At 35.1% G+C, this 16,190-nt stretch overlaps 1 protein-coding gene across 2 annotated transcripts in view; it reads right to left on the bottom strand.

Annotated features, from left to right (window-relative positions):
* Positions 1-16,190, bottom strand: part of SMC4 (structural maintenance of chromosomes 4) — a 36,761-nt gene that overhangs the window by 11,015 nt on the left and 9,556 nt on the right. For both annotated transcript variants that reach the window (XM_011959062.1, XM_011959063.1), the window contains exons 6-16: positions 12,769-12,933; positions 12,400-12,527; positions 11,257-11,397; positions 10,366-10,516; positions 8,483-8,647; positions 6,947-7,180; positions 5,329-5,514; positions 3,977-4,138; positions 1,564-1,789; positions 1,378-1,457; positions 48-200 (exon numbers count right to left, since the gene is read on the bottom strand). In XM_011959062.1, coding sequence (XP_011814452.1) covers positions 48-200; positions 1,378-1,457; positions 1,564-1,789; positions 3,977-4,138; positions 5,329-5,514; positions 6,947-7,180; positions 8,483-8,647; positions 10,366-10,516; positions 11,257-11,397; positions 12,400-12,527; positions 12,769-12,933 — 1,791 coding nt within the window. The remainder of the gene's footprint in view (positions 1-47; positions 201-1,377; positions 1,458-1,563; positions 1,790-3,976; positions 4,139-5,328; positions 5,515-6,946; positions 7,181-8,482; positions 8,648-10,365; positions 10,517-11,256; positions 11,398-12,399; positions 12,528-12,768; positions 12,934-16,190) is intronic.

The following is a 16,190-nucleotide window of genomic DNA, read 5'->3' as shown; positions in this document are numbered from 1 at the left end:
TCCTGCTGAATCCCAAATAGTTTCAGTACACACACACATGCACATACCTGGATGCTTGCAGTAAATTTTTCTAGCGTGTTCCTCATTTCTCGTTCACTATGCCGTAACTTAACTACTCTTTCTTCAAGTTGTACTTTCTGTTCTTGGATTTGCATTGCTTTTTTAGAGTCGTTTTGCAACTGTGATTCCATTTTGTTTACCTACAAAGAAAGTTTTAATAACTTTTAAAAGTTTTAAAAGCTATTAAAAAAAGTTTTCTCTAAGAGCCATTTCAGATTGACAGAAAAGTCAACTTACGAAGAAAACTAAAACTTCTGTTGCTCAGGCTGGTGGTCTTAGTTCACTAAAACTAAGTTCACTAAACTTAGTTCACTAAAACTTCTGTTGCTCAGCAATGGTGGTCTTAGTTCACTGCAACCTCCACCTCCTAGGTTCAAGTGATTCTCCTGCCTCAGCCTCCCAAGTAGCTGGGACTACTGGTGCATGCCACCACACCCAGCTACTTTTTTTATTTTTAGTAGCGACGGGATTTCACTATGTTGGCCAGGCCGGTCTTGAACTCCTGACCTTGTGATCCGACTGCCTTGGCCTCCCAAAGTGCTGGGATTACAGGTGTGAGCCACCATGCCCGGTCTAAAACTTCTGATTTTAAAGACTAGAACAAAATCAAACCACCCGTTCCAATCCCAATCTTAAAGTTCAGGAGATGGTCAAGTAATTTCTTGATCAAATAATAAGATGGAAAGGTAAGTAAGTGTTGTACAGTCACCTATTACTTCAGTGAAGGTACAGCATTCAAATACTTAAGTGAAAGGATATAAACTCGTATTTTCAAAATATGGGAGGAAAAAATCAAAGCACAACACTTTGGGAAAAGGTATTCAGGCTATCAACATGTTTTTGAGAAGGAAAAAAGTATAAAATATAGGAAAAGGTATTCAGGCTATCTAGGAACATATTTTTGAGGAGGAAAAAAGTATAAAATACTTTGAAGTAAAGTTGAGATTTGCATCAAGAAGTCTTTGCTCTGCTTATAATTATTTTGAATCAAAAAATTATGTAATACAGCAATAATGCAAAAAAACCCCAGTAAGTTAAATGTAAAACAGAAATAATTATGTTAGTTATGGAATATCTGTATGATCCAAATGTACTAATTAAAAAATTTTGAGCACATAGTTTCTAATTAATATTTTGTTTTCTAAAACTTTAAAGGGTTTTACATAAAAAACCCCTAGTCATTTACAGAAAATTCAGTCTATTAAAGTTTGAGTACACCATACTTAAAATGGCCAAATTTTGTAGTATGTATGTACTTCAGTAAAGCTATTTAAAAAAAAAAAAAAAAAGTCTGGCTACAATTTCAGATATGCTGACCTCTTCTTCAGAGATTTCAGTGACAAGTGAGGAACCCATTCTTCCTTTCATTACTTTGCTTCCACCGCCAGTCATTGTACCTGAAAAATAGGGGCGAGAAGTCAGTTTTAGATGTCTCCCCAACAAGATTAAAGTCAATGCTGGCAGAAAAAAAAACAAAAACCAAAGAAACAAAAACACTATTACCTGACTGTTCTATGATTTGTCCCTGTAAAGTTACCACTCTCCACCTTCTATCTTTTTGATACGCTACTCTTGTGGCTTGATCCAAGTTGTCAGCTACTAAGGTATCTCGTAAAGCAAAATAAAAAGCCTGGCGAATTTTCTCATCTTTTACTTTCACTAAATCAAATAAACGAGGAGTATTTTCAGGAGTTTGAATTTTGCTCATCTTTTTCGCCCATACAGCCATCTACAAGTGAAAAAAAAACAAAAAACAAAAAACACAGTAACAAAAAAGAAAACTCAGAAAAAAAAAACCCATAGGAATAAATTTAAAAGAAGAAACAAGAACTGTACATAAAAGGTTATAAAATTAGACCTAAATAAATGGAAGACATCCCATGTTTGTGGATCTAAAGATTTAATATTGTTAAGATGGCAATAGTATCTGAACTGATCTACAAATTCAATACAACCTGTATCAAAATCCCAGTTACTTCCTCGCCTTTTTTTTGTGGCAGTAATTGACCATCTGGATCTTAAAATTCATATATACAAATTCTGGGGACCCAGAACAGTCAATATGATAAAGAACAAAATTAGAGGACTCAGACTTCCTGATTTTAAAACTTACTACAGTGCTGTAATAATCAAGACAGTGTGCTATACCAGCACAAGTAGTAAAATTGAAAGCCCAGAGATAAACCTTTACATTAATGGCTGGGTGGTTTCAACAAGGATGCCAAGAAAATTCAATGGGGTAACGAATCTATTCAACAAATGGTGCTGGAATAACTGGATAGCTGCATGGAAAGAGTAGTTTGATCCCTACTCTATATCACGTGAAAAATTAACTCAAAATAGATTAAAACCTAAATATAAAGCTAAAACTACAGAACTCTTAGAAGAAAACAAAGGAGGTCAATCACCGTGACCTTGGATTAGGCCGTGTTTCTTGGGTATAATACCCAAAACACAAGCAACCAAAGGAAAAAAAGATAAATTGTGCCTCAAAGGATACCATCAAGAAAGTAAAAATACAATCCAAGGAATGGGCTAAAATATCTGTAAATCATATCTCACAAGAGATTTGTATTCAGAATAAAGAAATCCTACAATTCAACAGAGAAACCAATTAAAAAATGGGCAAAGGATTTGAACAAACATTTCTCCAAGGAAGATAAAAAATGGCCAAGGACATAAAAGGACTTTTACTATCATAAGTCATCAGGAAAATCCTAATCAAAACCAGGAGATCCCACTTCATATTCACTGAGATGATTATAATCAAAAAGATGTACCATAACAAGTGTTAACGAGGATGTAAAGAAACTGGAACCCTTACACATGCTTGTGGGAAATGGTACATCCACTGTGGAAAGTCTTGATAGTTCTTCAAAAAGTTAAACATAGAATTACTGTATGACCCAACGGTTCTACCCTAGGTATATATCCAAGAGAACTGATAATACATGTTCATTCAAAAACTTGTACACAAACATTCATAGCAGAAGTATTGCCAAAGCAGCCAGAAAGTGAAAACACAAGTGTCCATCAACTGACAAATGGTTATACAAAATGATGTAACAGATACCATTTGGCAATAAAAGGGAACGAAGTACTGATACATGCTACAACACAGATGAACCTGAAAACTTGCTAAGTAAATGTAGCTGTATAAGAAGGTCATATATCATATGATTCCATTTATATGTAGATAAATCTAGAGACAAAAAAGTAATTAGTGTTTGGAGGAGGTGAAGGGGTATAGGGAGTGACTGTTACCGTCTATGGGGTTTCTTTCTGGAGTGATAAAAAATATCCTGGAATCAGACAGTGGTCATGGTGAACAACACTGTGAATATACTAATACCCACCAAACTGCATACTTTAAAATGATTTTTTTTTTTTTGAGTCTGTTACCCAGACTGGAGTACAGTGGCGCAATCTAGGTTCACTGCAACCTCTACCTCCCAGGTTTAGGCAATTCTCCTGCCTCAGCCTCCCGAGTAGCTGAGATTACAGGCGCTCACCACCATGCCTAGCTAATTTTCATATTTTTAGTAGAGATGGGGTTTTGCCATGTTGGCCAGGCTGGTCTCAAACTCCTGACCTCGTGATCCGCCTGCCTTGGCCTCCCAAAGTGCTGGGATTAAAGGCATAAGCCACCACACCCAGCCTAAAATGATAAATTTTATTGTAGATAAATTATCTCAATAAAGGTTTCCTTTTAACTCTGGAATGTATATTTCTTTAATGGAGGCACTGCAATATGTCAAACAAGTTTTTATAATCATATAACCTCAGAACATAAAACAATTCTCAAAACCCATCAGGTGTTCACTGAGTAACCATAAAGAAAAAGCTAGAATCCAAAGTGAAAAAAACACTTAGCACTTAAAAATTCAATTATAGGTAGGTTATTATGAATACCCACCTTATCTAAACCTATAAAGGTTGCAACTCCAATATTTTGTCTTTTAAGGAAATTTACACATTCTTGGGCTGTATCAATAGAATCAACAGCAATGTAGTCTAATGCATGACAACAGGATGATATAGCCACATCGTATTTTTCATCAATGGCTCCTAAGTCCCCCTAATAATTAAGAGTGGGGGGAAAAAAGAGTTAGGCAAAAAGCACAGGACCATTTCATTCAACAAGTTTTAAAAAGTTCTTTTAATTGAAAAACTTTATGTAGACATGGTTTTAAAGGGTACAAAAGGGTACACAACAAAATACAAAATATATAGTTTATGAATATGCAGCTTGAATTTCTAATGAGCACAAAAGAACTGTTTTCATTTTATGAAAATGTGAAGCTATAAAACCTAAATGAACTATAAGCAAAACAACTCAGAAAACTCTGAATTACTGAAAAGCATCTAAAATTATGTAAATCCTGATGAAACACATTTATCTGTTTATCTATTACACAGCTATCTAGCAGTATTCACTGGTTTGGGCTTTCCTTGAGAGCAAATGAATAGGATTAAATTGTTTATCCTCAAGAAAATAAGATGGAAGTCCCCTGATACAAGATGTAGAAGCAATCATGTTGGGTAATTTTTCATTTGCCCTTTTAAATCACTTTGTTCCCTTCTCCGAAAGGCTGACTTAAGGACTGCATCAACTGGCTCCTTTGACTCTCCAGCTTCAGCCAATATGAGATTTCAGTTAAGACTAGAGGGCAGGAAATAGATGGGGTTAAGGTATCGATTTTCCCCATTTCCTCTGAACCACAACTCCCTTCCCTCGAGGCTCAGAAGCAGTAATGGCTATTGCTAGCCTTAGATTTTTAGATTATCCCTTATTATATCCTTAAATGCTAGCCAAAACCTAAGTAAAATGGTGTGAAAACCCAAATATATCAACTTCTTAAAAATTTTTCATTTTTTAAAAAACAGAGTCTTGTTATACTGCCCAGGGTGGACTTGAACTCCTAGGCTCAAGTGATCCTTCGGCCTCTGCCTCTCCAACAGCTGGGACTACAGGCACACGCCATTGTGCCTGGCTAAATTCTTTCTTTTAAAAAAAGGATAAAATGGTTTTAAGTTTGTGTGCCATTACTAATGTTTTTCTTGACAGGTATGAAATAACTGTATTTATCTAAAGCTAAGTAAACAAGAAACTGTAAGGGCAAAATGTTTAAAAATAAATGTGCTTTAAAACAAAGAAAATGAATGTTATTTTATATACAGTGACACTTGAAATACAGTTGTTTAGGGCAAAAAAAATGTTACTTTCTTAAAAAAAAAAAAGCCATGCCCCCCAAAAATCTACCTTACCAATCTTCCATATATTCCTGGAATCCTGCCAGATTTTTTTTCTTGAATTATTGCATCAAGAACTTTCCCCCTACTTCGATTCATTGCTAATGAGCTCTTTGCTTCTTCAACTTTTTGGAAGAGATCATGAACCAAACTTTTAAAGTTTATTTCTTCTTGTGTAAGTTTTTGAAGTTCTTTTTCTTTCTAAAAATGAAAATAAAATGAAATCCAGAAGCATTAACTCCTAAATATGATCAGTCATTGCACTGAATTAGTTGTAATTTTTTTAATAACATAAAGGAAAAAAGAAGACCAACAATAAAAACATGAACCAAAACTGAGCAGCTGTATAGCCATTGCTGGTTTGGTTGTGGAAAATATGGATGGGTTTAAAAGGGCCATAAATTACTCGGGTCAATAAAAGAAAACATTAAGTGTAGTATTTTTCCAGGAGCAATTAGTTCATCCTGCTAGAGAAACTATAGCTGGGCCTGTGAAAATCCCAGTTTGACACTATATAGTTATACGTAAGTGTGCCCTAATTCTTAAGCTCTGCCCTAATTAAAAGCAGACCCAGAAACAGGATCCAAGGTATGCATGACTGGGCAGGACTATGGTTATGCTGTGCTTTATTTTAGCTGAATGGGGCTGGGGGGTGCTGGAGAAAAAGCACACCTCTGAAACGAAGGGGAGAAAGAGGACTGGATAGTTCTATTGCTATATAAAAATGCCAGGCTCCCAACAAGGGAGGAACCACACAAATGCATACCTACAGCCTCTGAGTTTCTCAATCTCCAACTTAGCAGCAGCCATTTTTTGTAACTGGTATTCTCCTCCATCCACTAGATTTAAATTATGTCTATTACTGCACTGGCATAAAGTTTAAACCAGGTTACTGACATAATTCACCCCCAAATAAACGGATTCACCAGGAAGATAGAAGTAGTCACTGGATCTAACTTAATTTACATTTAAATTCTCCCTGGTCATGAAATTCCCTGATGACCAAATAGAATGCATTTACTAAAATGAAAAAGACTCATATTTATTTTCAGTATAATTACACTTCAAACAAGAGTTTTTTTTTTTTTTTGACACCTTGCCTACTGAGGTTTTGGAGATCTTTGGAGATTTAAAGTTTATGAAATTCCTTAGACATCTAATTCACTCAAGGATGGGGGACAGGCACCGATGAGCTAAGCTACACATCTTGGTTAGTTTATAACATTTTGGAATGCCAGCAAAGAAACTACATCCATAAATTCAAAACCCAAAACACACTAAGATGGTTGTTCTATATTCATTATATAAATACATATACACTTATGTTTTTTATTTATCCTTAAATAAATTGTCTATACTTAAGATTTAAAGAAACACAAACTTTCTTTTGTTTAAATTATTTCCACAGTGGGGTGGTGGTGGTGATTTACTGTATGATGCTTCTGGGGATAATACAGTTTTTTGATAGTGCACATATGGAATACTGAAATGCTGACCTCATTCTTTGGAGATTATATAAAATGAAGAAAATTTATCACTAATCACCTTAGATGCTGAGATTAAAAACAACAAAAATGTATAAAGCTAAAGGTGACGAATGATGTTCTGATGCAATAGAGAAGCAAAGATTTACCTCCTTTAATTCTTGTTCAGTTTGAGGGAGTTTTCCTTCTATATCTCTGATTGCAGCTTTCCTTTCTTTGAGAGTCTCAGAAGCTGCAATTAGAGCTTCCTTGGCCTTAGTTAATTGCGACACTGCAGTATTATGACAACTGAGATAGATATCAAGTTCTGACTGGGCTACATCCATCTTTGAACGTGCTTCATTTACCGATTTGCTGAAACCCATAAGTTCTTTCTCTCGACTCTGTTAAAATATGAGTTCATTAAATCTAGACAGATATTTATTTTCAAACCTACACTGAAATGAAACCACATATTTTACATTCAATTTAAGAAAGGAAATTCTACGAGCACAGTATATAGAAATAAAAAATTCTCACAAGTGGACTATATTCAGTTTTTGCCTAGTTGTCAATATTCACTGCACACAGTCTTTTCCCAACTGATTTCACAAGAGCTTTGTGAGGCAGATCATTATGCTGAGGAATAGACATTTGAGGCCTAGCTTTGTCATTAACATGGGGTTCAGGGCACATGAGTACTCAATATATATTAAATGAGCAAACAGTGAAAATCCACTAACCATAAAGTATCCCATCATGAAAGCTACTGCATTATCCAATGACACTTTATCACACAGGTATTCTAACCTGCAAAGTTTTACAGTTTGACATTAGAACATGTCCATATTCCAAAGCAGACTCTATTAAGTGACACTTCATCACACAGGTATTCTAACCTGTGAAGTTTTACAGTTTGACATTAGAACATGTCAATATTCCAAAGCAGACTCATATTAAGTCCATGACTTTTTAATACAGTCAATTCAATTACCATTTTCCATTAACATATGTATTTAACATGCTTAGCATTGTCAAAAATGCTGTGGTACATATAAACAAAGATAGATAATTTTATGCTTACTCTTGGGGTAGATAATACATATCAATGTGACAACTTCACGTTCTCTTGTTTTATTAATAAAGTGCTAAAATTACAGCTAACGTTTATTTTCTTTCTTGGTACTTTATATATACTTATTCTTTATTTTCACAAAGTAGATATAATTCTTTCTCATTTTAAGGAAGACGACTTGGAGACATAACAACTGGCACAAGAACACAGACAGTAAGTGACTGACCTAGGATTTGAACCAAGAGCCACAGCTTTTAACTATTACACAAGAGCTATAGAAGCAAAAAGAAAGGAGACATTAATCTGTGCTTAGTGTGGCTCCAGGTTTTACAGGTGGCAACAAACTATGATGATGATTCAACATGCCTAGGAGTGGCATATATAATAATCAAGGTACTGTATTTGACATCACACCTTCTGCTACTACTACAAATTCTCATTAACTTTTTAAAAAACAGGACAGCAGGAATTAAAAGAATAGTCATCTAAGTCTAGGCTGACTAGTTTTAGGAATGTTGGACATTAAAAGTCCAAACTTACCAGTTCATGTTTCATATTTTTGAAAAAATCATCTTTAAGTTAAAAAAAAAAAAAAGGCCACCAAAATAAACACTGATAAAAAAAATCTTACTTCTTTTTCTTTCTGAAGCCCTTGTGTTTCCTGTTTAAGGCTATCCATAACTTCCTTTAATTTTTTTTCTTCTTTCTCTTTTTCTTTCTCAAGGGCATTGTTTCTGGTTGTTGTTTCATCAATGACATTGTTACTCTTGGCAGGTATACTTTTAAATTCTTCAACCTGAGGTTATAAAACAAGTTATAGGAGTATACATCTTTATGCTACCCAATACTATCAATATTTGACTTGCTTAAAGGCATTTCTCAGTTCTTGTTTTCTTTATAATCAGAGTTAAATTAGCTAACTTTAACAATTATTTTCCCGACTGTTCATGTAATTTCTAGATTCTTTCAATCTAATAGTAAAACTACTTCTACAAACACCTGACTTCTTATGAAGGAAAATTCTCTCTGGCAGGGCCTTAGGTCTGTCATCCTTCTCTCCTGATTTCAGGTTTTAACTATTCTTCTTTAGCTATAAATATGCTCTGACTACAAGGAATTTTCTAAACTATCCTTCCTGGTATATAAGTTACCACAAATTATCTTTACCATCTTCCCCAATCCTAAAATCTTTCACAACTTTACTCTTCCAGAGTCATCATGTAGGGCTAACATTTTATTCCATTAACATATTCTGATAATAATCACTTATCCACGCAGTCTATGCCTAAAGGCTAATGACTCTGTAACAGTTACACTTAAATAAGATTGTCAAGTCTTTTGGGTTACCCCCAAAGCCTTGTTATTTTGTTTACTCTGATTATGTAGTACCAGTGAAGTTCAACATTTCCCAAAATGCCATTTCCTTAAACACTGACTCAACATATTTATCAGCTGTGCTAAGCAGAAAGTATTTTGTGAACAAATACATTTAGAAAATGCTTGTAGCGTAAAGTAGAGCCTAATCTATAATTATTGTGTAAACATATGGAACAAAGCTTTTTTTTGCGGGGCTGGGGTTAAGGTACCATATCTATTTATATATGATAGAGCTACGAACATGAACACAGCTTAAGAGACTCCAAAGTATGAGCTTTCCTATCTCTAAGACACAGAGTCTCACTTTGTCACCCAGGCTGGATGCAGTGGCTTGATCACTGTTCACCGGAACCTTGAACTCAAGGCATCCTGCTGCCTCTGTATCCTGACTAGCTAGGACTTATTAGGCATGTTCCACCGAGCCTGGCTAATTTTTAAATTTCTGTAGAGACGGGATCTTACTATCTTGCTCACGCTGGTCTTAAACTCCTAAGCATCAAGCAATTCTCCAACTTTGGCCTCCCAAAGCACGGGGAACATAGGTGTAAGCCATCATGCCTGGCCAACATTGGTAATTCTTGTGAAATCCTGTTCTGATCCTGTTAGCTTAGGTTTTTGTAGAAGACAAGCAATATTTTAAAGCCTGTAATACTTAACCTAAATATCTTTAAAAACTACTACTTTAGGAAAAAGTAAATTAAAATTAACACCAAAATGGAATTGCGGTAAATGTTTTCCCAATAACATATATTATTGTAATAAAAACTTTAAAACTCAAAGTCAAGCTAGGAGCAACGGCTCACACCCGTAGTCCAAGTTACTTTGGGAGGCTGAGGTAGGAGGATTGCTTAGGTCCAGGAGCTCAAGACTATAATCATACCACTGAACGCTAGCCTGGGCAACAGACTGAGACACCATCTCTACAAAACTCCAAAACCAAACAAAAAACCTCCTGCAAAATAAAGTCAGTGGAAGCAAGGTTTCCCTAGAAGGGGTAAAATCATGTTCAGAGACAAATCTGAAAACAATATTTAGAATACTAATTCATTCTCTTAGGCAATAAGAGGCAAACACTTCCATGAAAACTAGATATGATATTCAGACATGAAATTTTAAGAATTTTTTTCTAACACCTACCTTTTCTTTATCTTTTTGAAGTTGTTTCTCCAGCTTTTTGACTTTACTAGTTGCATGTTTTAATTTTTCTCTAACTTGAACATCTTCCAAATCTAGTTGTGTAAATTTTTCTTTATTCTCCTCAATAAATTTTGTAATTTTATTCAGTTTCCTAGCAAAGCAAGTAGTCATTATTTTGAATGTTCAGATATTTTAAAACCATTTTATATTTCCTACCTGGAACACTTCCTCTATAAATATATCCAGGCTTTTAATAAGGCAGCATCCTAAATCTCTCCTTCTTCCAAGATGATCCCTCTCCCCATAGTTGAAGAAGCACCTGTATTTGTGATTATGACAGCAATTTTGCCTTTCTAAGTTGGACGGAAAATACCACATTTTCCAGTGACTACAATGTCTAGGCATATAAAATTTTTACCATAAGAGTAAAAATTTTTTTTACCTTTTATGAATATACTTACAAGTTACTATACAATAAACTTACTATACAAATTTTTTTATTTAAAAATAGAGATACTAGTGTCACTGAAAAATGGCGTAAGTAGGGACATGATAAAATCCTTAAAAATTTATCTAGAACAACCCAAATCCTACCCCTCTATCAGATTTGTGACTATTAATTAACCAGTCAAGCCAAATGCTTATTGTTTGTTACTGTGCTATGCCACTAGGGGGTAGCATCCCCACGGTTCTAAGACTTAAGAGTAGGGCATTTGATCTGTAATAATGAACTGGATGTGAGGCAAGTTTTTTTTTTTTTCCGCCAAGGGGGCCACCACTTGATATGCTGGCAAATGTCTTACACTCATAATGTGCTGGCAGTAAGTTTATATAAATACACCTGTAATAAAATTATCTAAATACTCTTAGTACTTTCCAAAATATTATTACTTTTCTGTATCTTTTACATCTTTATTCTTAACTTTCATTTCATTTGATAGTATACTGCTCTTCTCATTAATTTCTTTGGTATCTTCATGAATTTTTTTCTTTTGAGTTTCCATTTCAGCAATTCGTTTCTGCAAATCATAACTAGAGGGAGAAAAAAAAAAAAAGAAATTGAAGCTCCTAAAATGCCATTTCTAAAACTGTGTAACAATTTTAGTAAAATTAGCTGTTTCTAAAGTATTATTATACTAGTCAATATTGACTACCTAGGCTATGAAGGGGAAAATCTCCCTGGGTCAAGGCTAGAATTTAGGAACAAAAATTGGTTTCATTGTACCAACGCGGTGGCTGACACCTGTAATCCCAGCACTTAGGAGGCTGAGACATGCAGACTGCCTGAACCCAGAAGTTTGAGACCAGCTTGGGCAACACGGCAAAACACCAACTCTACCAAAAAAAAAAAAAAAACAAATACAAAAAAATCCCAGCAACAACAATAATCAGCCAGGTGTATTGGTGTGCACCCTGTAGTCCCAGCTACTCATGAAGTGGAGGTGGGAGGATCAACTGAGTCCAGCAGGTTGAGATTGCAGTGAGCCGTGATCACATACTGTGCTCCACCCTGGGTGACAGAGCCCGTCTCAAAAAAAAAGTTCATCGTAAGCTGAAAAAAATCAGATCTGCTATTACACAAATTTTAAAAAGTGCACATGTAAAAGGATTAAGCATAGTAATAAATACCTGTGAACCCACCTCCCAACTTAAAGTAGGATACTAAAAAGTCAACTTCAATGAATTGATAAATACGCCTAATTTAATAAATTCAACCCTGGTGATCAATGGGGTGACAGGTGTCACAGCCAGATAGTTCTCACATCCGATAAATTCACCACATAATTTCTTTTTTGTAGAGATGGGGTCTTGCTATGTTGCCCAGGCTGGTCTTGGACTCCCGGCCTCAAGCGACCCTCCTGCCTTAGCCTCCCAAAGTGCTGGAATTACTGGCATGAGCTAACACATCCAGTCACACAAAACAATGTTTAGAGACTTTTTTCACTTCAGTCTTTATGTTTCTCTAGGAAAAGAGAAGGGCTTTGACTTAATGGTTAAAAACCAATATAAAAATTGATAAATCAAGGCACTTACATATAATATTGACAAACATGATTCTTTTTTCTAAATATTTCATTTTCCAAGGTAAGAAATTCAATAGCTATGTTTTTCTCTCCTTCTAAGGCATCCTTTTCCTTTTCCACCATCTTTACCCTGTTTAACTATAGAAATTAAAAGTTTAAAGACTGAATACACACTTCATATATACAATATGAACTTAAAATATGCAAACATTAGACTAAAAACAATAAGGAGAATGTTCATCTTAAATGTTAATATATAAACTTCAATACAAGAGATAACATTTCATTATGAAGTATTATAACATGACTGACTTAGTAAAATGTGTTAAATCATAAATGAAACATTCTGATATACAATGAAAGTCTACAGAAGATTCACCTTCTCTCCTCTGTGTTCATTTAATATTTCAACTCTCCGACACAAGACTTTAATAGGTTCATTTAGCCGTCCACAACCAATTATATCTTCTAAATATTCAAGCATACCCTCATCGTGTTCACTCTGGCCTTTTGGTTTCATCATAGCAATTTGTTCAACTTCGCCCTTTAAAAAAAGTTATATTTCATACTCACTGTATACGTTTAGCTAAATCAATCTTAAGTGAGAATTGGGAGTAAATAACAAAGCCAAGAGTAATAAACATCTAAACAAGGTACAGTAGTTCAACGATTGCATAAGGTATAAATAAAAATGTTATTTTCACTGGTATTCCTAGGAGTTTTAATTTTACATAAGGAGATATGAAACATGAATTTATATTCCCTTAGATAAATCCTTATAAAAGTGTAATATACATCCACTTATATACACACACACAGTTCCCCATCTAGAATATTCAATATAAAAATAAAACAAGTAAAATTTAGGAAAGCATTCACTTAATCTGCAATCTGATTATAGTGGCAACATTATCAACTATTAACACAATTGAAGCTCCTGTTCTAAAATAAAGAATTTTCAAAAACACTTGCATCATTAAACTGTGCTAGGAACCCTGTCCCAAAGTAGTATTACCAACTTTCTGTATAAACATGGTTATTATGAGTTCCTTAACAAGTAATAGGTTTCAAAGCTAGTCAACAACTTAAATGTTCACTTTTCTAAAAACAAGAGCCTTTGGCAGAAAGGGATATTACCTATTTCTCATGGTAGTAACAGAAATCAAACTGACCACACCTCGACTAGAGAAAACTAATGGCACTGGTACATAAGACATCAGAAAACTTTTAGTTTGTAATCACTAATATAACAACTTTGAACTGTAATTAAAATCTTAGATTAACTTTACATATTTGCATTTATGCAGTTTAATTATGAAGAGAAAAGAGAAAAAAAATCCATAATAAGTAACCATCAAGGCTGACTGCCAGGCAGCCATTTAGTTTTATGGTGGAGAGAAAATTGTGTCTGAATACGTTCAGGCCAAAATGCTGCTACTTTATAGAAGTAGCTTGTTTGTATTCTAAACTATTTCAATGGAAGAACAGGTACAGGCAAGTGAAAAAAAGATATACCTCTTATTTTCAGCAAAATAGCTAAGATGAAAAAAATCAACAAAAAGAATTACATATTAAAAATAGTATACTGTTCTTAATTTAAATATCTTAGTGATTCCCATTTCCTAAGTGAACACAGGTGAACCTTAAAAATGTGGGGTAAAACTTACTGAGAGCATCATATTCACCAAAAGCCTCAACATAATTACAAAAAGTAGACAATTTAATAACAGGACAAAACAGCTCATTTGAAAATCTACTCATTAAGGCATAATTTTATTTGTATACATCACTTTTCGATACTTTTGACAGTCTATTAGCACAATGATTATCAACAAAGTAAAACTGTTACCCCACAAGTTATTTTCCATAACATTCATATTCTCTATGAATTGGTATAAAGTGAAAATATGTAGATATTTACATAAAGTATTTTATTCTGTTTTCAATTGTTAGTTCTCTCTAAATGTTTGCAGCAATAGTTTTAAGTTTTACACAGGAATGAAGCCCAGAAAAATGCCCAAACCTTTGGATTATACAGGATGAACGTTAAGTCACTGAGGAAGCCAAGAGTCTTATTCAAAGTTCGTATCTACGTAGGGTTTATCAACAGTGGCAGTACTGACATTTTGGGCTGGATATTCTTTGTTTGTGGAGAGCTATGCTGGGCATTATAAGATGCTTTAATAGCATTTCTGACCTTCACCCACTAGACACCAGTAGCATCCCCCCTTCCAACAGCTGTAACAACCCAAACTGTCTTCAGATGTTGCTGAATGTCCTATGGGAAGGGGAGCAGAATTACTGTCAGCTGAGAACCACTGATCTAGAGGCTGCAGTTTGTTCATTCATTTATTATTTTTTGGAGATAGGGTCTTGCTCTGTCGCCTAAGCTGGAGTATAGTGGTGCGGTCTCAGCTCTCTGCAGACTTGACCTTCCAGGCTCAAACGATCCGCCCAGCTCAGTGTCCCAAGTAGCTGGGACTACAGATGGACACCACCACACCCAGCTAATCTTTAAAAAAAATGTTTTTTTGTAAAGATGGTGGTTCCCCTATGTTGTCCAGGCTGGTCTTCAACTCCTGGGCTCAAGCCATCCTTTTGCCTCAGCTTCCCAAAATACTGGGATTAAGGACATGAACCACCATGCCTAGTCTAGAAGTTTTAGTTTAAATCCTGTGGGTTAGTGTTTATAATCCAAATAACAAACAATATCTGACAACTAATATTCTACCCAATTCAAGGATAATATCTGAACACGTATTTTAAGAAAATGAAAAACCATCCTAAGAGAACTTACATTTGAGTCAAATGGCCATAATAGTATTATTTAAATATACATTTTTCAGATAGCTAAAAGTTGGGATTCAGTGTAACAGTTTACGCTGATAAAAATAATATTTCTCCTGGCAAATTACTTACTGAAGAGACAGAGTACAGCTATTAAGAAACAGCTTAGCTTTGGGTAGGTAACAATGGTTGCTTATTTTTGGTTGTTTGTTCCTCTCTCTCCAAACAAAATGAAAGATACAGCTATGATTTCCTCTTACTCTAATAAAGTTGACAAGTTTTTTTTTTTTTTTTAAAGACAGGATATTTACGAAGCAAAATAGTTACATCTCAAATCCTATGTAACATTCAGTCTTAAGATTATTATACTGTATTGCTTTTTTTAAAACCAGTTACCATATTATCAGATTAGCATTATTGAATCAACAGGCTATTAACAGGCCTTTACTTGTCCTTTGACTATTAAGACCACTGTGGGCCGGGCGCGGTGGCTCAAGCCTGTAATCCCAGCACTTTGGGAGGCTGAGACGGGCGGATCACGAGGTCAGGAGATCGAGACCACCCTGGCTAACACGGTGAAACCCCATCACTACTAAAAATACAAAAAACTAGCCGGGCAAGGTGGCGGGCGCCTGTAGTCCCAGCTACTCCGGAGGCTGAGGCAGGAGAATGGCGTAAACCCGGGAGGCGGAGCTTGCAGTGAGCTGAGATCCAGCCACTGCACTCCAGCCTGGGCGACAGAGCAAGACTCCGTCTCAAAAAAAAAAAAAAAAAAAAAAAGACTACTGTGGTATCACAATGACAACCTGGGACTTTTCTTGTTGCTCTGTTCTTTGATGTCCTTTGCCTGCCCTACCACTTGCTACCATTTCCATTCTTCCTTCTTCATTTGTGCCATCTCCTATGTAATCCGTAGACTGACAATCTGTGCCTAAAGGATTCCTCCTTATTTTTTCAGAAAACTTACATAACTCATGTAAAATCATAGAATATAGTTTTAATTTAGGGCAATAA

Source organism: Colobus angolensis, unplaced genomic scaffold (genome assembly GCF_000951035.1).
Source record: "Colobus angolensis palliatus isolate OR3802 unplaced genomic scaffold, Cang.pa_1.0 Scaffold48, whole genome shotgun sequence".
Lineage (NCBI taxonomy): Eukaryota > Metazoa > Chordata > Mammalia > Primates > Cercopithecidae > Colobus > Colobus angolensis.
The sequence above is the reverse complement of the archived record's forward strand: the minus strand, read 5'-3'. Positions and strand labels throughout refer to the sequence as shown.